At 41.9% G+C, this 25,137-nt stretch overlaps 1 protein-coding gene across 3 annotated transcripts; it reads right to left on the reverse strand.

Moving 5' to 3' along the window:
- afap1l1a (actin filament associated protein 1-like 1a) lies at positions 1–24,821 on the reverse strand. Of its 3 annotated transcripts, none has more exons than XM_042418479.1 (19): positions 24,733–24,821; positions 9,946–10,071; positions 9,635–9,718; positions 9,445–9,524; positions 8,980–9,115; positions 8,676–8,771; positions 8,370–8,578; positions 8,097–8,276; positions 7,883–7,966; positions 7,213–7,288; positions 6,358–6,477; positions 6,066–6,277; positions 5,379–5,524; positions 5,181–5,253; positions 4,510–4,624; positions 3,417–3,584; positions 2,219–2,394; positions 2,007–2,132; positions 1–1,000 (listed from the first exon to the last, which is right to left on the reverse strand). In XM_042418479.1, the coding sequence occupies exons 1-19, from the start codon at positions 24,773–24,775 to the stop codon at positions 974–976; spliced, it is 2,277 nt and encodes a 758-aa protein (XP_042274413.1). In that variant the 5' UTR covers positions 24,776–24,821; the 3' UTR covers positions 1–973. The 3 variants fall into 3 exon arrangements, with proteins under 3 accessions (XP_042274413.1, XP_042274412.1, XP_042274414.1); XM_042418478.1 differs by having other exon boundaries at positions 8,980–9,118; XM_042418480.1 differs by lacking the exon at positions 24,733–24,821 and adding an exon at positions 13,469–13,600 and having other exon boundaries at positions 8,980–9,118.
- Between the last annotated feature and the right edge of the window lie 316 nt (positions 24,822–25,137).

Genomic DNA, 25,137 nt, shown 5'->3' on the forward strand with positions numbered 1-25,137 from the left:
CACATATTTATTATTCCCTTATCCAGGTAGGAGAACAGTAAAGTGCAAAAGTCAACCACAGGTTCTGCAGAAAAGTTGTTAAAAATGACATATAGTGAGATTTTCCCACTCAAGAAAGATTGGTTTGCATTACTGAATAGCACCACGTTGTTAGTCATTCAATTATCTTTAGCAAGAGTGCTCAACTGTGTGCCAAAAGGGTCAAGTGGATGCAGGATTTCTTTCCAACCAAATCATTCAGCAGATGCTTTCGCAGAATAGCACAGCTAGGAGCAGTCAAATAATAATGATAGTCAGCCCTCCTAAGGCACATCACTGAATACTCCTGACAGGTTTGTCTTGTGATAATGATGAGAAATGAGACCTTGAACAGTATAAAAGTATAAAACATACAAAACAGTAGTCATGGCTCACTATGTACAGGCAGAAAAAATTATATTATGTCATATAAAGACACATCATGGCTTAAACTGACTTCCATCCTCACACATCACATTTATATTGTTTTATATTCCCACATGGAACCTTAAAAAAAATCAACATTTCACCCACTGCAACACTGGTGCCAACACAATCCTGTGTTGTCTTTCCATTACAGTACTCACTGTGCTTTTCAATACACTTTTCTTGTGTCTTTCTTCCATAAGCCCTAGTTTATCTGTTTTCTGTTTGCCACATTTGAATCTGTGTTATTTCAGACAATGATATAGAGACAGCCTGTTGTCTGTGGATTTCTGGCACTTGGAGACCTCTTAGAAGGACAGAAGGGTAAATATTTAGTAAGATGTACCTCCACCTAGTGGCTGATTTCTTTCATTACAACATAATTTCCTCAGTAATCGAAAATGAAAGAAGTGAAGTTTGTGCTTTGGGATGTCGAAAAGGAAGGTTATCCTTTGTAGGATTTAATGTGGCAACAGTCACATCCTGATATCCATTATATCTTTCCACAGTCCTTTCCATGATACTGCACTTAGGTTCCTTTCTTTGACTCCCATTCCTGTAAAAATAGAAAAGAAGCAAGTGATGGTAACAATATGAGAATAAGGCATCAAAAGTTCTATTTCAAATGATTACAGGTAAAACAAAAATAAATGGAACCAAATGAGAAAATTTCATTCATACAAGCCCATGTTTGTAGATGAGTCATTTCCATCTCAATACAGCAAATGGTAGAGCTGGACAATACTGTTAAAACATAATGTCTCCATATTTGTAAGCTTTGATGAAATTAAGAAATCTAAACACCATTAGATTCAATTTATCAGTTTCATTGAAAATGATTTAGTTATTAAATCAATGGATGTTAAGGAAAAATTTTTAAAAAATTGGAAATTTAGAGGCAAAATTGAGGTTCTGGTTGAGTGGCTGTATAGCAATGCAAATTACTGTTATGACCATGAATTAAATCATCAAAGCAGGTTGTCAATAATCAGAACATGGAGCACATCTATTAATTTTTTGTTGCTTTCCAGTTTCCTCACTGACATTTTGTTCGATATGTTCACACATTCTCAAAAAAAAACGTACTGTAAATGTAGATGAAAGAGCTTAAAAACAGTAAAGTCACTGTGATAATGACAACAAACCCAAAGAACCCAAAAGTTACAAGTTGCATTTCCAACAAAAGTACTGCAAATATATTGCAATTAAACACTCCACCATCTTGAGTGAGTTGTATCAGGATGACTACAAAAAGGCAGCAGTAGCTGAACGTAGTGATATCTAATGTCTGTGTGCGCTGAAAGAATCATGTTCCATCATTGTCAGTCAAGTTCACTCACACTTACAGATACTTGATTGTGAATATTCAATGTTAAAGCACCAACACACACTGACTGTATATCTATTTTTATATGGGAAGTGTGAAAATCAATTATATGATGACACATGATGCTGTGATTGTATTAAACCTTTGTGGAGCCTGACAGACAAATCTGTCCATAATGACAGATGAGACTGAGGAGTTATTCAGGAAGTGAGTGTAAGAGTTAGATCACTGTTACCTTTGCCTTCTGCATGACAGTTCCTGTAGAAGAAGCATACACAGATGGAGGTCTCTTACGCATCTCTAGAGCACAATTAACTGGTAAAGACTCCATGTAGATGTTCTGGGTCTTTTTGCTGGAACCCTACACAAATAGAAAAAAATCAATAAAAATGTATATAGAGGCAGGTGTGCATATATTTATCTTTCCATTCAAAGCACCCAAAATACCTTGACAGGTGGTTTAGCCTCCACTGGTGCACCAAGCGCTCCACCTGCCTGGCTCTTCTTGAGGTTTTCTTTGACTTGGGTCAGTCGGAGCTCCAGGTCCACCCTCTCAGCCTCCTTAGCCCGACATGCTTCCTCCAGTTGGGAAACACGTTTGTTCAGAGAGGGCTTCCTCTTCTCTGCTCCACGGGAACACAGCGACACATACAACACACAGAATTTATGTTTTCATGTCCTCCTTTAGATGGTGATAGTCTCAAAATTCGTGATGGCTTTCAAAACAGAAGTACATTTTCACAAGTGCTGTACTTATTGTGGGTACACCTTTGGGCTACTGCTTTATACATTAAAATGTTGCATACATTTTAATACACCTGTAAAAATATTTCAATATCACAACAATAGATTTTTTACTTGTAATGGATCATTTTGACATTGTGGTGTTGCAACTTTTACTTTAAAAAACGATCTGAATACTTCTCCCTCCATCGCTGTCAGCAAACTACAATATGTGTAAATAGAGGAAATTAATTTGATTAAGGAGGAATTTTCATAGCCATGTTGTTGATTTTAATAACAATTAGATGTTTTATTTATCCCTGTAGGGCAATTCTCTTCTCACATCACCATCTAATAATGGAGGTCAGACTTCAGGGTCAGACACAGGGATGCAGTATGTAGACCAGAAATGCAAGCCTTCTGGTTGATTTGAAGACAAATTCTCAGACATCCAGCTCCCAAAATATGACTTACTAACTAATATGCAAAAGACAATAGCCAATGCATGTAGTAGAGTGGTTCCTGAAGACTTTCTGTAGTAACCAAGGTACATAAACACAAGTTGTAGCTACATTGAAGAGCTGTAGGGTTGTATCCACCTTGCAAGGCAGCTGGATTCGCGAGATCATGACATCATGAGATCACATGAGAATCCATCTTGTCAGGCTTCCAATTATGAGCTTGTTATCAGCGTCGTGAATCCAGCTGCCTCGCAAGATAAGACGCTGATATACAGATGGTTCATCCATTCACCTGCCAAGTATTTTTTGAAAGTACCTGCCCTTTTCCAAACAGTTTGCATGGACGACTTCTCAGATGGTTCTGTGTAACAAACCATCTGGCGCATCAGGTTAGGGTTATATCAGATTGCGAGAATGATTTGTGTAGGATGTGCTCTGTGTTTTGCTCTGTATCTTCTTACCAGAAGTCGTCTTCAGCTCTTCCTTCAGTTCTCTCTTCTCCTGTCGGAGGGTCACGAGTGTATTTCGAATCCCATCCCTCTGTCTTTCCAGCTCCTCTTTTTCTTTCAGGTAACGCTTGGCATCCTCCTCTGCTCGAGTTTTCCCATACCTTCCGTACTGGTTGGAGTCTGGGTGAAGATGAGAGAGCAAAGGTGAAGGGTTAAATGTGCAGGGGTTATGGGAATGAGACGAAACATCTCACGCCGATCTGTCTGCCTCTGCTTATCGATGTCATGCTCCTCACGTGAGGAGACTCACGCATGACGACGCTGCTTCTACAGGTCATACTTAAGTGTACCTCACATATTTTGACCATTCTCATAATTCAAATAAGGAATTTGGGAAAGTACAGCGATATGACGTGTGAATAAAAGATAAACACACACACACTCATGCAGAGAGAGAGGTCAGGAGGCGAGACAGCGGCTCTAATGTGAGTGTCCAATAAATCTCAGGTTACATCCTGAAGCTCTCAGCCCTGGAGAGCGCTGGCTCTTTGATGTTTCAGAACCGTCACGGCAAAGGCCTGAGAAACAGCACTGAGAAGTGCCGACACACACCGATATCATTTTCCTAAACCCAGGATGCTCATCTTCTTTATTTGTATGGCAGAGGCCAACTGACAAAATGAGCAAATGGGAGAAGCGAGTGAGGAGGGAAGAGATTATGGATGGAAAATGAGAAGATGACTGAGAGGAGAGAGGAAGAAGGGGAATATCGAGCCATATGAAAGCTCAAATTTCATTACTGCTGGTGGACTGTATGAAGAGTGTAAGAAACTACAGCACAGCTTTGCAATCTATGACTCCTGCTATAACTCCACAACTATATTAAGAGGTGCCATCTGTATTCTTGTTTTCCTCGGAAGGCAGCAGACTGCTATCCTTATTTTTTCCTTCATGAGACAGATGGAAAGCTGAGAGGGGCGTAATGCTGAAAAGACACAGAAGGGAAGCATCTGAAAAGTTTTTGGTCTACAAATAGTTCAGGACAGGCTCAGCAACACTGAACACACAGCAGTGTTGCTTTGGAAAACAAACCAGATGCACTTACTTGAGCCTGTTCGTTTGAGGGAGACTACTGGCTTCTTTCTGTCAGAGTCACTGCTGGAGAAACTTGAGCGGCGCTTCCCTTGATTCCCAGACTGCTGCCTGCGGTTCTCCACTGGCTGGGTGGAGTAGAGAGGGGGAATAAGGAGGAGGGGATACATGACAGATGTTGGGGGATGCAAAGACGGAGTTAAAACAGACAAGCAAAGTTTTAATATACAAACTCTAAGCAGTGACGTAATCTTTAGATTTATTGGCCGCTGAGGTGTGTGTGTTTGTAGCTGTAGGTGGTGAGAGGTGTGTGTTTAAGTGCATGTCAGTGAGGTTAAGAAAGGGGTTTACAGGCTGTAAAACTGCCATGACCTCTTGCCTTCCTGTCACCAGTGTGATCGCTTTTTCCTTTTCCTCCCCCTTTTTTTCCTCTCCCATGCCCACACACTAGTCTTCCTCCGGCCAACAAAAAGCCATCATTGATAAGCAAGTAACAGAGCTCTGTCTGTCTGTTCCAGTGAATGATCAGGGGTGTCATATTCAGACAGTGACAGTCATCCAACAGCTGCACACACACAGACACACAGCTTCTAATCTCGTCACATCAAAGTAAAGCCTCACGTATTAGGTTTGACTGAACTAGGGAAATGTGTGTGTACGTGCGTCTGAGCACGTGTGTCCCACCTGCATGTCCTCATTAGGGACCTCATCATATGTTCTGGAGTCTGTGGAGGTACTGCTGGAGGATGTGGCCCACCTAGGGATCAGAGAGAGAGCAGAAATGTAGTCTGTGTGACGTGAAAACATCGCTGCTCTGGCCGGTGGCCTTCCTTTGACCTCGTCCAAATATCCCAATATCCCCCCCATCACTGTCTCACTCACAGGAAGGAATGCCTTGCAGCGTCGCGGATGTTAGCAATGGTTTCCACGTCAACATAGTCGTAATGCAGCGACTCTGGATCTGTTGCGGAGCCGGTCTCTGCCAAGAGGATGCCGAGCCATCTGCCAAGCTCCTCAGAGCTTGCTGCCTAAAAACACACAGGACAAAAACGACAAATATCATTCCTGAAATCTGAATATTAGAATATTAAATTGGTATTTACTGTTAGCAAACAGTTAGCAGACACAGACCAATATTAGCATATATTTGGAGTCATGTTTCTGACCACTTGACAATGGTACATTCAATATTCACTTTCCTTGTAGCTCTGTTTTGGTCTCCTCCAACTCCTGAGGTAAATATCTGGCTCTTTAGCAGCTAAATGCTCCCTTGCTCACCAGCTGATTGCCAACTTTGTCTGTCTGCCATTTGGTGATGGGCAGGTAGTGCAGTGGGTTTATCAGAGCTTTTCTGCTCAAAACAGCTGCATACTGATGCTCAAAATTAGGTTGCTGAGAGAGAACCAAACCAGTAAAGGTGCGGGCCACAAAGCCAAAACACCGAGCTAAAAAATGCTTAAACTGAGGGGGACTAAGGAGAACTGCGTTCATCACTATGAGTGACCCTTTTCATGTTACATGTGGTCATTTGATTTATTCTTAATACAATAATATTGAAACAAATTTCACCTCCAGAGCAGCCACCTCCGTGCTGGCCCGCAGGATTCGGAAGGCAAAGGGATGTTTAGGTCCCAGCCCTGGCACCACCTCACAGCCATGGAGAGGAAGGGAGGGCAGGGAGGTCCGAGGGTCTCCTTTGTCATGGTAAAAGTGCAGGGAGCCTCTGCACACACAGCACCACTGTTCCTTCCACACTTGGTTCACCAGCACCGACAAGTAGCCTGCATGGTAAGGAAGGACAGAATAATGATGCGTATGCAAGCTTGGTGACCTGGAGAGCGACCGTGAAGCGGGGTCTGACCTTGTCGAGGGTCACTGTGGGCAGTCCGGGGATCTCCTGGTCGAGGAGGCTTCTTCTTGGAGAAGCTGATGATGCGTGTGATCTTTCGGCCTGCAGCGAAAGCCCCCCGTTTCACCTTACCTGAATCAAAAATTAAAGGATTTAGCAGCAGCCTTTTCTCCAAATTTATCTGTCATGTGAGAATTAATACACTTAAGGGATAGTTCCATGGTTAAATAAAAAGCTCTCATTTTTGTCTGGTAAATATAAGACGAGCCAGCAGAGGGTTAGCTTGGCTTGGCACAGAGATTGAAAAAACTGGGGAAAAATAGTGGAAACGATAGCCTGGCTCTTGCCAAAAGTAAGAAAATCCACCTACCAGCACCTGTAAAGCTCATTAAAATGTTAAGTCTTAAGCGATGATGACAAGACTCCGGGAAGTTACAGCACCCAGCCAAGAAATAATCCAACACATACCCCTCCATCAAACCACAACATGCCGTTTTGGATTTTGTATGGATTGAACTAATGAGGTATAACATGTTGATAGTGAACTTTAAAGGTGCTGGGAGGCAGATTTTGTAATGTTGGACAGAGCCAGGCTAGCTGTTTCCCCTTGTTTCTAGTATTAATGCTAAGCTAAGCTAACCTGCTGCCTGGCTCCAGCTTCATATTTAGCGTACAGACATGAGAGTGGTATCGATCTTCTCATCTGACTCTCGAATAGCGAATAAGTGCATTTTCCAAAATGTCGAACTGTTGCTTTAAGTTGTGTAACGTGTCTTGCCGAACTTGCTAAAACTGCAAATATTACCCAATGAAAATGAGACAGCTGCAGTAATGATAGCAGGGTGTGCTTGTCTGTCTCTGTCTCACCATTTTCTCTGCAGTTCTCTCCTGTTGACACACCAACACTGTCTGAATCTGATGTGTTCCTCTCTGCAGACAATCTCTGAGGGAAGAATACACAAACATCAACACACACAAACACATTTACACATTTAGGTTTAGAGTCTCAACAGCAGCATCCAAGTTAAAACGCACAATCTGCATGCCAGCCAGGATCAAACTAGAGCTGACTCTGCTCCACTCCTCTTGTCCCTGTGCATCTGCCTCTGGATACTTTCACATACAGTCTCACAACCATGAAGACGTGACATAATGAGACAAACATACTGGCAATCTCCCTTTTCTTATCTCCTCCTTCTTGCCTCCTTCGCTTCCTGTGCTTTCATTTATAGCATGGTTTATGTTCTGACAGGTTGGTGAGCTTTAAAGAGGATGTGCCTTTTTCAACACTGACTCAGAACCACCCATATAATTGCAGTCTTAACACCCAGTTACACTACGCATCTCCTCTCTGTTCTGCAAAGCAAATACAGCTATCACTGTGTACTGTGTCGAGCGGAACAATTGTTTAGGAAAATTGATGGTGACAACACAATTGCTGCTTGCCACTGATTTTTCTTCACCTCAGGCGTGAAAATGAATTATGTCTCGAGGATGAAAAAGAAATCGACAGGGATGTGCTGAGATGTACACTTACCTTGTCAAGTTCAGTTTTTCTTGGAATGATGGGAGACACAGATTCCTCGGGTCCTGTGCTCTGACCGCTCACCTCTCTAACAACCTGTAGAGATGTTTTATATATGTCACTCCCGACTGTAAATGTTGTCTTTCCTCATTGTCAAACCCACTTCCAGTGACTGTCATTTTGGATATTTCTGCATGCATACATATCATGCCAAAGAACAGCTCACCCTGAGCCATCTGTGGGCCTGCTCCTTGCTTTGTACCGCCAGCACCAGTGTATCTCCATTAGGTAAGGTGAACCTGAGTTCATGGTGCTTCCTCTTGCTGTCTTTAGGAGCGTAGACCACAGTGCACTGGGGCAGCAGCATGTCCACATAGGGGCACGTGTCCTTAGAACTCTTGTAACACTGCAGGAAGGAGAATACATGTGAAGATTCAAGGAGAGAAGGAACTCCAGAGGCTGTTTGTGTGTGTCTTGTTGTGGATGTGCAATTTCTCACCTGTAGTCTATTTTCCCGTATGACGGTGAGCTGTTTGGCCCACTGGCCAAAGCGTTTCTTGCGCAGCAGGAAGGCACAGATGCGACAGTCCCTGGCAGGAGGCATGGAGCTCTCATCCGAGGGCCACTGGTGAGTGACGCCAGGGCTCCTCTCCTCCTCGTCCTCCTCGTACGACTCGTAGGAACTGCTAAGAGCATCAGAATCATTGTCTAGGAGAGAGCAGACAGAGAGAATATTAAATATGTGCATGCATAAAACTTTTCCTTTAATCAGATTAATTTGTGTGTACGAGTCTTCTTAACTCACAGGAGTTTTTGCGGTGTGAGTTAATGCAGGTAGTGGGGTAGTTGTTTTCAGCATCTTCATACCCGTCCTCTATAGAGTTGGGAGGGCTGGGCCTGACTGAAAATTAAAGACATGAAAGAAAATCTCTAATTAGTCCTTGAGTTCCATCACACACTTTATTATACTTTCTAATTATGTGTGTGTAAAAGTGATATATGACTATGTTTGTATCATTTAAGTGCAGAGTACTTAGTGACTGGAGTAGTTTTTTACAGAAAAATGACACTAAGGGCAACAAGTTCAGCAGAGGCGGGAAGATGCTGACCTCGTGTGATTATGTATTCGGGCATCTTTCCAGGACTGAGGGGCACTGCCTCCTCATAGTACTCCTCAGGAGGAGGCGTTGTGGGCAGAGGGGGAGGAGGGTCAGCTGAGTGCCGAGCTGGGGAGTCTGCACAGCTCTGCTAACGGAAACACACAAACATATCTTACAAATTTCCTCCATAACCATTAAAGTTTTTTTCACAGCCAACGAGCAACTTCATCAAAGAGACAGAGAGTATGACCCTTCAAATTATATCCATAAATTAGACACATGGGCTCTGGGTGGATCCCCAAGTCTTAACTCTTCCAACAGCTCACAAAGAGATGTGTGCATGGAAAACCCCCACAACATGAAATATAATCTTGCTGTTTTTCTTTTATTTTTCTCCACAAGTCATTTAGAGGTGTACCGGTAATTGTCCCACATATTTATGGAAGGGATAAATTAGGAAATCTGGCAACTTGCCTGTTTTAAAGTCTCAGTTTGTGTGTCCTTGTCTTGTTTCAGATCATCTGTCACGTCCTTTAGGTCTCCAAGCTCGCAGTCTATAAATGACAACAACCCACACTTTATTTATATGTATGGATACAACATAATTGTTAATGCAGCTCTTATGTACACATTTATAAAGCACCATGTTGGAGCTCAAACTCACCAAATGTCTCAAAGAGGGACTCTACAAAGCTGGTGCCGTTTCTATACACTGCTGAGTTCATGTAGATGTAGTCTGTTCCTGAAACTAGATGAGAGGAAAAGGTATACACACTTACTACACCGTAACAAACTGATTGTAGTTATGACATTATAATCTTTAAACAGCAATCTAGAGCAATGGTTCCCAAACAGATTATGTCAGTAACTACATAAAATTGTGAGTGTAGTTTGCTTGTTTTTTATGTGTAAAAACTCTTGTTTTAAAACTCATGTTTGAACAAATTCAGTGACCCTGTTTGTCCCCTCTCTAACCTGAGGGCTGTATTTGCTGCAGGAGGTTCCACACGGAGGTCTTTTTCTCCTGAGTGGAGGAGCTGAGGTTCTCTTGGTCCAGCATCTTCAGCAGTACGCCCAGCTCACTCACCAACACCTCCATCGCTGCACAAGGGGGGCAAAGGTCAGAGGGCACGGGTTCAGTGTATCAGCAGAGAGGGCAAAGGTCAGTATGACAAGTCTAACCCCAGCAGTACGCTTTGCTTTTGCTGTGTCCTTTCATTTTCTGTCACTTTGCCTCACAGTTTGTCAAGCTCAATCTGCCACCTTATCACAGAGTCTCCCTCCTCTCCCCCTCTCTCTGTCAGTAGCCAGACTAAACAACAACAAAAGGATAGAGTGACAGGAAACACGTTGGCTAATTGCTCATTAACCCAGAAGAAAACTGGAACTGACGATACTAAAAATAACAAATCTTACACGGCATATTAAGGGAAAATCCTGCACAAGGGGCAGAGAGCAGACAGACAGATGGGCATAAAGCCAAATTTCAATCAACGGTTGCTCTCAATGCTGAGAACGTAAATTAAAAGCCCTGCAAAGACACTAAAGATGTTGGCAGGAATATGAGATTCTGACAAGAATAACTGAAAGGCCTCTTTACAGAGTGCTTCGAGCAGGCCAAATGTACCAGCAAGCAAGATTTTCATTCACAGGGGCTCAATGTTGTTCTAACAGTTGGGAGAGTTTAAGTCATGAACAGACCTCTTGCTAAACACACATGCACACATGGGGTTTCACAGGGCTCTCCTGGTTCTGTAACACTTTGAGGACTCAGCTTATAGGAATATATGATTCACATCATATGTTGATCTGAGAGGTGGGACCGGTCCACTCCCTGTTTTCAGAGCAGAACTTAAATAAACTGTCTCACAGCACCCCAGCTGCTGGACACCCTGAGAACAGGTCCGCAACCTGTGTGTATGTGTGTGTGCTACCAATAACCCTCCACATCCCTCCCTTCTTTCTATGTTGTGTTCATCACTTCTTCTATATTCTTTTCCCTCCGAATTGTTGTATGTTAGAATACATTTTTCCACCTCTATAATCCGAAAATCCTCAGAGAAATCTAACAACTGGCTGAGGCACTGCTGACACACTTGTCTGCCCCCCCCCCCCCCCCCCCCCCCCAACCGACACCATTTTCACAGTCCAGCCACATTAGACCTGCTGAACCATGCATCTCGCTGGGGTCAGCCACAGGACAGCCACTGAGCCAGAAAAGTCTTTGCACGGTGGGCGGTCACATGGCAACGAGACCTGTTGCACTAAGCAAACACAAACACACACACACATAGACGTGCACAAAACATGTAAGACCCAAAGAGGCGCTTATATGTTGTGTATTTAGTAAGGTCGGTTGATAGTGAACTTCAGTGTACCTGATTGTGTGTGTGTGATGGTTTCATTTACATATTAATGAGTTCTGGCAGAAAGTTGGACTGTTTGATTCATGACCCTGACACAGAGATTTTGTATGTAATCAACATTGAAAAGTAGAAGATGTATCTGGTGTTTGTTAGTGATGTGTGCTCTACATGCGAGAGAGAGAGAGAAAGCTGCTCCCACTCCTTAAAGAAAGACATATTTTCCTGAGGTGGGTCTTCCTATGAGCTTAACAATGCCCTGCCAAGGCTACAGTCAGTAGGTGTGTGTGTGTGTATGTGTTTGCCTGTATCTGTTTAACCATTTTGTCTTCTTTACTAGTGTGGTTTCCTTCTATTGTAATAAAGACATGCTGGCAGATAGTCTCTCCGAGAAGTGGGCATGAGGAACTGATTCATGCAGGGTCCTGGAACGTCTATTTTCCTAATTACGATCCAAGTCACCCTTGGGAAATAAGGAGAGGAGGGGGGGAGGAAACTTATGAGAGTGGGATCACTTGGCCTTGGTGAATGCTGTCTCACTGCCAGAGGTTCCAGCTGTTTAGATTCTGGCTCTAGTATACAACTGGGCTTCCCCTAACCTTGTGGAAGACAAAATCTTAACCACAGCATGAGTCATTTGTTGCAGCGAGAAAATTGAAATTTACACAAGTCAGCACTAAATCAAACAGAACACAGAAATCAAGGCAGTGCTTTCGAGGAGTTGGCCTGATATAGGAGATAACATTCATAAAACTATTTCACCATTTCACAAGCTCTGAAAAGCTGATTATCCAATTTGACGATTACAGCGTTATTCCACCTGTGCCAAAGACCACCTGTAAGTCCCCAGTCATGCCTTTATAATCAACACCACACTACCCACATGGGTTCTCACACATCTATAGCAGCACATGATCCTTTAAATCTGTGCTGCAACTGCTCATAGGTTCTGTTTGTCTTTGATGTCCTTCAAAGCCAGATTATACCGATTTTGTGCCCAGCACCTGAGGGAAACCATGCACAAGCTTGCATATGCTAATAATGCTACATGAAAACAGGGTGGATGCGGTTTAATTAAAGTCAGACCAAGGTGATATTGAAATATTTACAGCTACAAGGAGTTTAATCTAAAAACCTATGAAAAAAAATACCCTGAGGGCAATGTTCACCTAAAAACATACACATACAAAGGATGGGTGCAGGCAGTGCACCATGCCTGCAGGAATGTGTAATGCTATTCAAAGCTTTGAACTCACTCAACAACATTTACCTCCTCACACTTGTCTGACAATTGCTGTTAAACACCATACACATTCCTCACCTTGTTAATAGTGCATGACTCTGCGAAAGTCTGTGAGTGTGCATGTGTACACTTTTGTGAAGCGGAGAGAGTCATTTGTTTAACAGTGCAGACTCAGACCTTTAAAAGAGGCTTACATTAGCAGACGGTCTGTACAAACTCTACAAGGGACAGGGAGAAGAGGGGGAAGTAGGGGGCGGGGGCGGGAGGGGGGGCGGAGGGGGTGAATAATGTCAGTGAGTTGAGCACCTGTGCTAACATGTCCAACAAAACCCTGATATGAAGAATAATGTGACCTCAATTGGGTGTCAGGGTTTTTTTTCCTCCCTCCTTTTCATGCCAAAAGGCTTTCTTCATGCTGAGCTCACTTCTGCCACACAACACACACACACACACACACACTTACACACACAACTTCACAGTATGTCGAAAGTGACAAAATTCAGTCATTGAGCAGCAACTCTGTTTCACAATATTGTTGCAGGCAGACATTCCAGCTAATCACAGAAGAATTTGCATCTCACAAAGAGTCTCTAGAGGTTCGAAAAATTACAATGTTTCACTATTGACTATGAGTCTGAGTGCCAAATAGTTGCTTTCTCAACAATTCAGCATCACTGCCTCTCTCCTCTATTTCAGCAAGCTGGCGTGATGCTTCAGACATGAAGTAAAAACATCACCCGATGTCTCATATTCAATCTCATGTTTATGACACCTTTACAGCTCCACAGCTTGTATATCTTTACTTTGTTCTGCATATTTGCATATCTTTACAAATCCTTGCACCTTCTTTCCCTTTAGATACCTGCTGTTCTAATATACAGAAAACACTTACCCTCAACAGCAGTGGATGAGAGTCCCACCATTTCTCAAGGATAGGGAGACAAACTGGTTCATTCATACACCAAGCAGATACTGTCAGAGGTATTCCAGAGGCACAGCCTCCCTGTGTGCTCTGTCCCGTGAAGTCTTTGTTGTGGAGGTAAGGTATAGTCTGCCGGCTGCTGAATTCACACTCCTACCTCTTCCCTCCTCCCTCTGATCTGTTATCTTCTTCTCTGCCTCCCTCCCACACTCTGTCTCCCCTCCTCTCTTTTCTTTTGGGGGGTAGGGAGGGAGATGGTGGTGCTGTGTGTATGTGTGTGTGTGTGTGTGTATGCCTATTGGATCCCCCTCCGCTGTAATCCTAGGGATCGTGTAGCACCTGGGAAAGGCTTGCTGTGTAAACACACACACGTCCACTAATAGCTAACTCACATTCTTTATTCTTTCACATACCTTCCCTCAGCGTGCATTATTAACCTTTAACTAGCTGTCCACAAAGTCTGCCATCCAGGAGATAAACCTATGGACACACCAGGCATTGTGCTGCTTCTTTACATTAGAAGATCTTTACCAATATGATATATTGTTAAAAGATACCAAGAAGGCTGGTGCTCTCAGTGCTGCTTTCAGTTTGATGCGTTTACTTGAAAATGTAAAGTGAAACACAGAGAGGAGATTGAGTAAAGGTGGTGGAGGCAAGTTGAGACTTTACAGAGTTACACGTGGATGACTCGTTGCCTTGAGGCAGACTCATGAGCCCTGACACGATACAACATGCTGCCTTCAATCACGCTGGCACTAATGCTGCACCAACAAACCCTCAAGCACACATGGACCAATACACAACCACATGCACAACAATGCAAAAACTGACACGTACAGACAAAACATGCTGAATGAAAACAATGTCGGCTGTGAGGCTGCCTGGTGCACAACACTGCACAAAAACCACTGTTAAATTACCAGATTAGATTCACTAAGCAAGCAAAATATAAGGATCATCTGTTGTTTTGAAACTTGGATGACCCCATAGGATTTTTTTGATTGCACCTATTTACACACTTTAGTAAAGATACATATAAATAAAAGGAGGGGATAACAAAAGTATATATTCATCATGTTTGACCCCAAAAGTTCGCAGCATGTCAACAGATTTTGGTAATTTGATTAATTGGAAATGTATTTGGGAATTTACACCACTAAAGTCCAATATAAACTAAGGCGAGGTTGGAAATAGCTTATTTTTTGGGGCCCTGCTATTTTAGTTTACAGTGTATCCACATGGTGCATCCTGCTGCATAACACTGTGCTCAATAAAATAACCACAAACTAACACATTTAAATCCAGCATAGGAGTACTGGTTGCACTGGACATAACAGGAACATGAAGGCATCAGGGTACATACACATGAAACAGAGCAGAGCAGAAGGTTTGGGGTCAGGAGGGGCCCAACAGCAAATTTTTTACCTGGGGTCCCCTAACAGGTTACAGCAAAACATCCCTGCTTCCAGCTAGTTCATCATGCTTTGATATAAGGTAGCTGTCTCACTGGAAACGTTTCTTGGTGCAAACAGTGCACTCAGTGTAACTGTACATTTATCCGCAACAGTAACAGCGTTAAATTTCACAATAAGTATTGGATGTATTGCAATTAAACTAAGAATAGCAAAGTTGTCTCCATGTTTCATCCATTGTTTTCTGGTGTGTAACCTCTAGAATGACTGACCAAAACTAACTTTACCAAAAGTTTTAAGGAAAAAGAGCCAGCAATAACAACAAAAATACACATATTGATATCACAAAAATCAACGTGTATTACAGTGGAAATATGTGTACATATGTGTAAGTACAGTGGAAAAAATAGCATGAGACAGTGAAAGACAGATAATGACTATCAGAAAAACAAGACAAACCATACAAGGTTTCAAAATATCTGAATCCTTCCAGGTGCATTAGTGTTAAACAAGAAACATCATGAAGACAGGAAGTCCTTCTAGTGTCTAATGTGATACACACAACACTCCTTGTGTTGTGTATGAAGCAAGGTCTTGCCTGTGTATGAAATGTTTCCCAATTTTCTCCCAATCTTCTAGCTGTGACAAATGCCACAGACACACCCTGCTAGGCTTAGTTATGGCCTTACAACACCACTCCGCACTGTGACTAAATGTGACCTCTGACCTCCAGGGTAAAGCTGTGAACTCACAAAGGAGCGCGGATGCCAAAGGAGGGACGGGAAAGCACACTACATGCTGTAAAACACACATCATTTTACCTTGAAGCACAACTGGGTACCTTAGTTCTTATGTGTATTCAGGAACTAAGTCTACAATACCAAACATAGGTATGACCATAATGAGACAAAGCTGCTGTTAGAAACTCAAAGCACTGTACCATCTGTGACTCTCCAAGAGATCAGTATCTAATGAAAACTGCTGAGTTTTTCTTGGAAGTCTCCCCTTCCTTATTGTCTTTGGACATGTTGGGTAATAGTCATTTCCCAATCTTATTCTGACATGAAAGAGCACTGCAGGTTGATGACTCTGAGGTGTCCAGAAACTTAGTGTGGGAGTCTTTCTTTCTCTATCCACTAAAGCCAGCTGTATGCAATGACCCAGCAACCTTTTTGAAGAGAAAAGAAAAGCATATTTTCCTGAAAACACATCATCTTATCTTACGTCAAGTGAGTCACAAGAGAGGTTTTTAAGTTAAGAGACAGCAGGGTTTGAATGTTATCTTCATGCCGTGTGAGGGTTATCTAAATACCACCATCCTACTCAGTCATCAAAGCTGGGAAATGCATGTTTACAGAAAATAGCTGATTCATAAGGTTTAAAAGACAGATGAAAAAAAAACAGACGTCATATCTGCTGTTCAGAAAAAACAGGCTTTATCGTACCCTTTCACCCCATGTAGATCACTGAGGTGTATGTGTAACCTACATGCTAACAAAGGTGAGGTAAACCAGATGGCCAGATGTGCTTAAGGTTTTTAATTACATTAAGAGCTGTGCCAACAATGTCTTCTCTCACCAGCCTGTGCCCTATCATGATGAGATCCCCTCCCACTCTACTCCTAAGATTCCAGGCATTTCCCATGTGTGACGGTTCTCCTCACCCTGGTAGAAAACATGTCTGGGCATTCATCAACTGATATCTGTGGAGCCTACAATGAGTAAACTGAGACAGTATTGGTTCATTGGGAAGATGATACACATCAGTATGATGATAAGAATTGTGACTTAACAGAATTTTTGCTACTGTTTGGCCTTTGTGGTCATCATTTTGGTTAGGATATGAGGTGGATGAACTGAATTGATTCATGCAGTAGATTTCTTAAAGCTGCTATGATCAATAGTCTTATATTAACATTGAATCAAATGACAACGCGCATGTGAAAGGGCGCACCCGTATTGATGAACCCGCAGAGAATTATCACTCAACTCTGCAGTTCCCTTTAACTCTATGATCCTCACAGACCGATTTTGATCTTATTCTGCATGCTGCCAACAAAATGTTTTTCCTGTCCTACTTTATTAATGGGCTGACCAACTGGTATGGGGATGTCCCATATGCCCCCTATAGAGATGGACTTCCTCCCTCTGCTGATGACATCAAATATCACCTCCTGCCTTCTGTTTCCTCTTCCTGTCAGCTGACTTACGCCCACTTTTACTGTACTGTCTCTGGTGACCCCGTTCTCGATGCACACTAGATCCTGCGAAAGATAGCATTGAATGTGTCTGCTTTCAATGCAATGCTAAAACTGTATTTCAAAGAAGTGACAATATAATGGAACTCTTGAATATACCATCATTACAAACCTTTATTTAGCTTCGGTATTCCCCGAGAGAGTTAAAATTCCTTTCTCATGGCTTTAACCTGCACATTTGTCACATGGTTGGACATTTAGAACAAAGCTGGTATATGTAACTACTGCATACAACATGAATACCAAATGCACACTTACAAAACAGGCTGGAGTGGAGCAGCAGGTGAGGCGAGCATGTGGAAAAAATTTATTTGGTTTGGAGAAGTCGTAAAGGTATACAAATTAAGGAGAGAGGGGAAAAACATGTTCTTCCCACTGTTTTTATTATACACGGGAAGATGCTTCAGGTCATCATAAAATACAGAAATGATCCCACACTCTGTGATACTCACAACTGTACATGCAAATACATTAATTACACTACAGATGGAAACAGGGAAATACTGTAGATGCTTTGAATTGCTTTGTGGGTGCAGTAGGTTCTGTCCGAATTGTTTAGTTGAACCAGAAATAATTGGCTGATGCATTGACTGACACAGAAACACAATTTCGTGATCTCAAATTAGGATTTGGAGCACACATTCCACAGCGCAATTACTTAATCTCCCTAAAGTAGGACAAGGCTAAGGTTAAATTAACCTTCTTTGCAAATATGTGTAGACATCACTAAAGACGGGTGTGTGTGTATCCTGTGTGTCCATGTCTGCAACAAATTTCTAGCTTGAATGTCCATCCTCATTCCCTCTATTCAGGCCACTCTAATGAGCTTGTCACAGAGAGAAATCTACTCAGTCATTAGGCCTCTTAAGTGGCTGGGATGTTTCCATGGTGATGGAGAGGGAGAATTATGGGTTTGTGCACTCCTGCTCACCTGTTTAAGCATTAACTGGCTTTTGAAGGCTGGCCACGAAGCACTGAAGCTTTGATGTTCCCATTTACTGAGCACACACACACACACACACACACACACACACACACACACACACACACACACACACACACACACACACACACACACACACACACACACACACACACACACACACACACACACACACACACGCAACATAGCTTCACAGCACTTGAATATATCTAAAATCTGGAAAACAACGGTGATAGCAGGGAGCTGCTGGGGATTCTGTTTGCTCAGGCCTGGGACCAGACTACATGTTATCAGCCAAAAAATGGCCCAATTTGACAAAGCATGACAAACAAAGATGTATTCAGTGGAAATAATTTCATTGTGTATTGTGTGCCATGGAGGAAAACAGGCAATAAGGAGTCTTTTACACCTCATAATGCTCCAACACAAAGACTAGCATGTCAGAATGTTTCCATTGTTTGCCTCAAGTAACAGTGTTCCCTCTTCCTCCAAAAAAAAAAAGCTGTTTATACTCTCAGATTTGTGTCTCCTGAAATCCTTTACTTCCTCCCTATCGTGTCAAATCTGATAGCCCACACACACACACCAAGTGTGCCTGTTTAGCGCTGAGATACACTGGCAAACTCTCCGGGGGGATTCCTCTGTCTTTTCCCATTGCATTATGGGATAGGCCAGTGACCCTGTACCAAAACAACTGGCCAGGTGGCAGCAATTGCATCTGGGTATTTGTCAATATAAAGTCAGGTCAAAATTCAAAAGTCACAGAACTTGGAAGAGTTTTGTCTGTGAAACCTCTTCTCACTCTTTCTCATTTTTCATCTTTTGCTCTCTGATTTATTCAGGTCCAAGATGGCAAAGAGGGCTTGACTCAGCCTGCTGCCAGACAAAGACCCTACAGTGCAGTCAGTATTATTCAGATCCCTTATCTGCCCTGAGTCCTATGAGATCACCACAATGCTATGTCTCCCTCACAGAAAAGTATTCACAAACTGAGAAAGATGCTATTCTGCAAGTGGAAGCACTGTATTACTGATGTTGCACAGACAAGGGTAATATACACAGAACACACATGCATTCCCACAAACACACACACACAGACACACAAAGGGGGAAAAGGGACTGCTTTGTCTCCATTAGGGATGTTTCATGTTAATGGGATTATGACTGGAGTGCTGTCTTCAGTTGTGCTCCAGAAAATACGACATACTCTCTCTTCTCTTCTGACTGTTATCTGAATCTCACCATCATGTAAGGCAATAAGCTCTGCTTGAGGGTGATCTGAGGTGCCTTATGCGTTTCTCCTTGTGTTGTGCAGAGCAGATTTAGAGCATTTCATTTTGACATAAAACTTCAATCAAATGAACAATTTTAAATTAAATGAGCGATTTCACTTGTATTGCAAATTTTCACAGCATGAAGCAAATAAAAGCAACAAAGAGGTAAAAAGGAGCCATTTTTTTCCTTGTCAGTTTGATGAGGAAAAAAGGTGGCAAATTTGCAAAGTTGCAATTGTTGCAGAAAGATATTATTACATCATAAGGCAAATATGGAAACTTGACAGTGTCAAAGGAAAAGGCAAGTTGTATTTTACCAATAGGAAAAGATAAATGTTACACAGTGTCTTTAATAAACATCACAAAGTCATCTGGTCTAATGACATGATATGAAAAAAGTTATCCAACAGCATCTGTTGCCAACTGTTATACCTGGAGGTGGACCAGTGGTGGCATGAAAAGGCATCTCACAGGGTTATGACTAGAGATAGAATATGAAGGCATTACACCTTACTCTAACAATGAAGGTTTCTCATTATATTCCCAAATTATAAGGTTATGCTAAACAAATAAGATTTGAACGCCAAACACCTTCCACGAAACTTCCCAATCACATCAATGAAGCATCAATGAAAACACACTTTACTGGAGTGCAGCGTCAGCTAACCACCTAAAAAACAAGAGAGTTTCCTGCTGAAGAATAATCTTACGTCACACTACATGCATTGCATTTTGTATAACTGCATCCAAGAAGGGACTAAATTGAAAAGGCAAAGGGTGGGTTTAGACCATGGAAGGTTTGGGGCCATCCAATCACATGTCTGATACATGTATGTCTTTTCAAAAGTGCCAAATAATGTTTTTTTGAGTAGTTTTAGACATGAATACATTTATAAACTGTCTTTAAACTACAGACTGTTAAAATAACTGTTATCTTCTGATTACATACTAGACACCTATTTTGTCAGTACCATTTGTGCACTATACTGTTTGAACTGATAATCTGGCTTTACCCCAAAGACAAAAAAATACCATTTCTACACCTGTATATTTTATATGAAGCATGCATCAGTGTTAAATTATGACTTCTGTCAAGTAATATATAGTAAACCTAGATGATAACAGGTTCTTATTCTAACTACTCTCTCATATTCTGCCAAGTCTCTCCAATAAATCTGAATTGTCCCTGTGAGTATATTGCATCTACCTGCATACATGCACACGCCTGAGTCACTTTTCACTCTCTTAAACAGAAGAAAATACCACAACTCTGTATCATATACACTCTATGGTCCCCTGCTGTAATGTTGTGCAGCATATCTCCATGGAAACCCTACATAAACAGCTGAGCAGAGAATGACCATTGCCTCCACACAATGCGCTAGTGCACACCCACTCGTGCACACACTTACACAAAATACCCTGCATGCATCTCAGCCATGTGAATCACAGTGATCTCTTCATCTCATTGGGGTTAAAGAGGGGAATTCCACTTCTTATAAGGCTGGTCCACAATCATCCATGATTTACAGCTCATGCATGATGGGGCACATATATGTCATGCTATATATAACACCGTGTACTATATGTATTAGCGTCAGCATGTCTGCAGACTTTTTATGATAAAGTCTGATAGAACAAACAAAAAACTAGAACTTATGAACTTTACATGTATAAATAAAAAAATATATGGAAGGGAGATTACCTCTGCTTACGTACATCCTGGGTCTTATTATTGTAGCTGGTGTTCCAATTGGTTAGAATAACATTGCATTCATCAATCATTGTAGAGACAGTGGACAGGAGTAATGGATGCCTCTGATACTTTTAAACAGTCTCAATCATAGCCTGACTATCAAAAAGCAGCTATTTGGACATCTAAATGAAGGTGATAATATTTTGTTGCCTAGATGAATGTCTTATGATTTGTAGATCTACTTCCAGGACAAGCTAGAGGCTGACTTGGATGTGCAATGCTGCATTGTTTACAGTTGGATGTGAAATGAAGAGGTTAAACTAAATAAAAGGAGGAAGATTTGTTGTTGTTAAGGCTCCTGTTTCCTTGTTCACATTGTCCAGAGTCCAGATACATATACAAACAACGCTTTTTCTATGTGAAAATGCAGATCACAGCACAAATAATGAGAAACATGGCATAAATGCACACACAGTGAGGTCACAGACCACTGGCACGATGACGACAGCAGACTGCATTATTATTGTGCTCATTTGCCCCGCTAGCCTATGATGTTTTATTTAAATGCTACCCATTTGAATTCAAAGCCACTACTTTTCTATATGAGTAACATATTTGAGGGAAAAAAGTCTCTTCCCATAGGCACAAACATACACAAGCACAGAGACGCTCATGCCTACAAACACATAGCTTCTCTTTTCACTGATTTCTCGGTGGAATGTGGATATGTGGGGCACTCGACCATCTCATTAGAGGAAAAGGCATTGATGGGGTGAGGATTCCATCTGCATGTAGTAGAAATGTGCTTACATGAGCAGTATGTTTCATTTATGCATCATTGTAAAGTCCATAGGGGATCACTGTTTTGTCCACAAGTTCTTCCATATGCTCCCAGACATCCAGACAATAGCTACGATTCATCGAAGCTGCTGGGCTAAATCACAAACAATCCCAGCACTGCAATGCATCACTTTGGGGACAGCCTCTCCCCTCTCACACCCACCTGATGCTCCGCTTCTCAGAGTGCACATCGAGGCAACAAAACCTTTATCACGCTTCTTCTCCAGCTGTCTCGGGTAGTGCATTTTAAGAAGCTCCCATTATTCAAGCCCATACCTGCCTATCATCAACCTTACCAAGCTTCATATCTTAAGTCACATGCAAGCTTTTATCATCAAAAAAGGGTCAAAGTAAACGTTAAAGCTAGTGCTGAAACAACTAATAGAATCAATACTAATCAATGAACAGACAACTAATCGACACCAATTTTAAAGCTGCAATAATCACATTTTTTTTAGATTAACAATGGGTCGGGACGTCGCCTGTAATGACAAACCAAGAGAGAATGATCCTGACTCTGCAGCTCTATAGAGCTTTTAAGTGTTTTTTTTAGCTCACTGTTTTGGTTTTCTGCCCAGCAACATTACTGTTTGCTTCACTCTCACTGCTCTTATCAACCTTGTCACCAGCAGCAGCAGGAGGTGGTTGTTTTTTTGGCTAAAAGTTCTGCTACACCCACTTTTACACTAACCAGCTTCAAACACCAGGCAGACAAATTTAGCAACAGACTAGTGAACATGTAGCATTCAGCCGCTGAAGAGCCAGATATTTTCCTAAGGAATTGGGACACACCAAACCAGGGAGATAAGGAGAGTAAATAATGAACTCACATTCATCAGGTGAACACAAAAACAATTCCAAATGAATGCTAATGTTGCTCCTCATCTGCTGAATGAGTAAAAGGGCAACTGTATGCTTACACGTTCACCATATCACCTTGTTCACCTTGTTCTGCTGTCCAACCCCCCCCCAAAATAAAATCAATTAATATTGCTTTCACAATAAAGTCATTATTTCAAGTCATCCCTCACATTAAATTGTCAAATCGTCTATTTTCAACTTTTTCAACTGTTGTTCAGACAAAATAAGCAAAAACAAAGGGCCAGCTTATTTAATGGAATAAACAACTAATTCATTGATTAATTTATAGCTGAAATAATCAATACTTGCAGCCCTATTTAAAACAAGGACAAGGAAAAGTAATTTGGCAGGAGCTAATCAAGGAACTCAAGGACCATATAAACAGTAGGGTTCCCCCAAGGGAACACCAGCCGTCACTGCGTGTTTTCTCCTGTGGTGTTTAACCAAACACAAAGCTCAGATAGAGTCAGTCAAGCAAAATTCCTCTGTGCTTGTGAGTGTTTGCATGTGTTTGTGTGTGTGTGTGTGTTGAGGGAGATGAGAGTGACAGACAAGGATTTCTCTAAACCTGGACAAGACCTAAAGACACTTCCTCCTTAAGATATTTTATGTACACACCAAACACATCCACACGTCTACAAAACGCCCACATAATCCACACAATACTGACAAGGTGAGGAAGGATGGAAAAGAGGCAAATCATCAGCAAAAATGGCAAAATTACACATGACTAGTATAGCTACATGACTATAAAGAAGACTTTTTTTTACTAGCAGACCATGAGGTTGTTAAAAAGGTGCTGGAAATATGAGGATAAAGAAGAAGATAAAGTACCATGCATGTAGTTTGTCCCATTTCCCTTCACCTCCATAAAGTTTGGCCTTATAATCACTATCACATGTTTACCTGCCTGGCGGCTCACAGCAAGTCTAAGCACTTAAGTCTTTATGGCTCTATAAGCAGTAACATGATACAGCAACATCAGCTGAAATGTAAAAAAATGATCGAACAAACTTGAATCAGCCATAAAGTAAAATAATAACTTCATATTTGAGAGCCTGAGCTGGGTCACAGCTTACCCTGTTAATGCCTTCACTTCTCACCTCAAGCCAAAGCTCACAAAAGGGGAGCAAGTGTATTTGTTTTCAGTTACAATGTGGAAAAATGTTGTACGGTGCAGGGGGGCGACTGCACCCCTCCCAGAAAACACACACATGGGGCGGAAACACATTTTGTATTTCTAACTATTTCAACACAAACGCACTGTAGCTCTGCAGGGTTCTCTGTAAAGAATTCACTGCTGGTGGTATCCGATATCAAACAATGAGTACCATGACCGCCTAATCTCCAAATATCTCATCTCCACATCCAGATATTTGACTTGACTCGGGATGAGTGAGATTCACTTTCTAGAAAAACAATCAAGCTTTAGATCAGCACTTGGTTTTCTGCCTCTCCAAGCAGCTGGAGGGAGACTGAAGCAACATTATTTATATTTCTAAAGTGCTCTTCCATTGTGTCTTCTTAGATGTTGTACACCTTCATGGGTGTTCTCAGACAGTTGATTCCTATTGTGAGAGTCACATAATATGTACAGCCCTATGAGAGTGAGAAAGAAGGGTATGCAGAAGGGTACACAGAAAATGAAAGAGGTAATTAAGTTCAATGAGAGCAGAAATTGAAAAAAAACATTTTACATAGGCTACTCCCAGCAATAACCCATGTTCCCAGTAAAACAAGTGGACAGTGGGGTGCTGCAGTCAGAGATGTGAGAGGAAAGCAACACACACAGTGGGTGTGTGAGGGTTCAAACATTGAACAATTAACACATAAAGCAAGCATGCATGTCTTAATCCACTCAATCTGAATGGAGGGACGCACAACACTCTGAACTCGCCCTACTATCAATCTCTTTTGCATTGGTGTCACAGGTTAAGAGTGAACTTACACCTGGTGCCGTTTGTGTCCATTCTGCCGGTGATGCTGTCCATGAGAGAGCTGCCGCAAATTTAGTGTAAGCCCATGAGTGAGTGTGTGAATGCGTGTGTGGTGAAGCTCCTGCTGACAGATACAGTCGATACATCACAGATCTGCAGCCAGGTCGGGAACTTCAGGCAGGCTGCTTCGCCGCTGGGTCCTAGAGTCCACTGCTCTACGTACCTGCTTACATAAAACTCAGCGCTAGATGGGTATACAGCTTTAAATGATTCATGAAGTTAAAGGAATAGTTCGACATTTTGTAAACAAACAAACAAACAAAAAACAACGAAAAATGCTCATTGGCTTTCGTGCAGAGCTAGACAAAAGGGTCCACTCACTCCCACGTCAGTTGGGTAAAGAGCCAGCGACTGGT

The sequence above is a fragment of the Thunnus maccoyii genome, chromosome 8, assembly GCF_910596095.1.
Source record: "Thunnus maccoyii chromosome 8, fThuMac1.1, whole genome shotgun sequence".
NCBI lineage: Eukaryota > Metazoa > Chordata > Actinopteri > Scombriformes > Scombridae > Thunnus > Thunnus maccoyii.

Bases quoted from the DNA above. Each gene is read 5' to 3' on its own strand.
- afap1l1a (XM_042418478.1), bottom strand. From the start codon at position 24,775: ATGGACAGCATCACCGGCAGAATGGACACAAACGGCACCAGGT. The intron at 8,277-8,369 runs GTGAGAAATTGC...TCCTTCCTGCAG, and splicing joins TACGGGAAAATAGACTACAG to TGTTACAAGAGTTCTAAGGA. The intron at 7,967-8,096 runs GTGAGCTGTTCT...ACATCTCTACAG, and splicing joins AGGCCCACAGATGGCTCAGG to GTTGTTAGAGAGGTGAGCGG.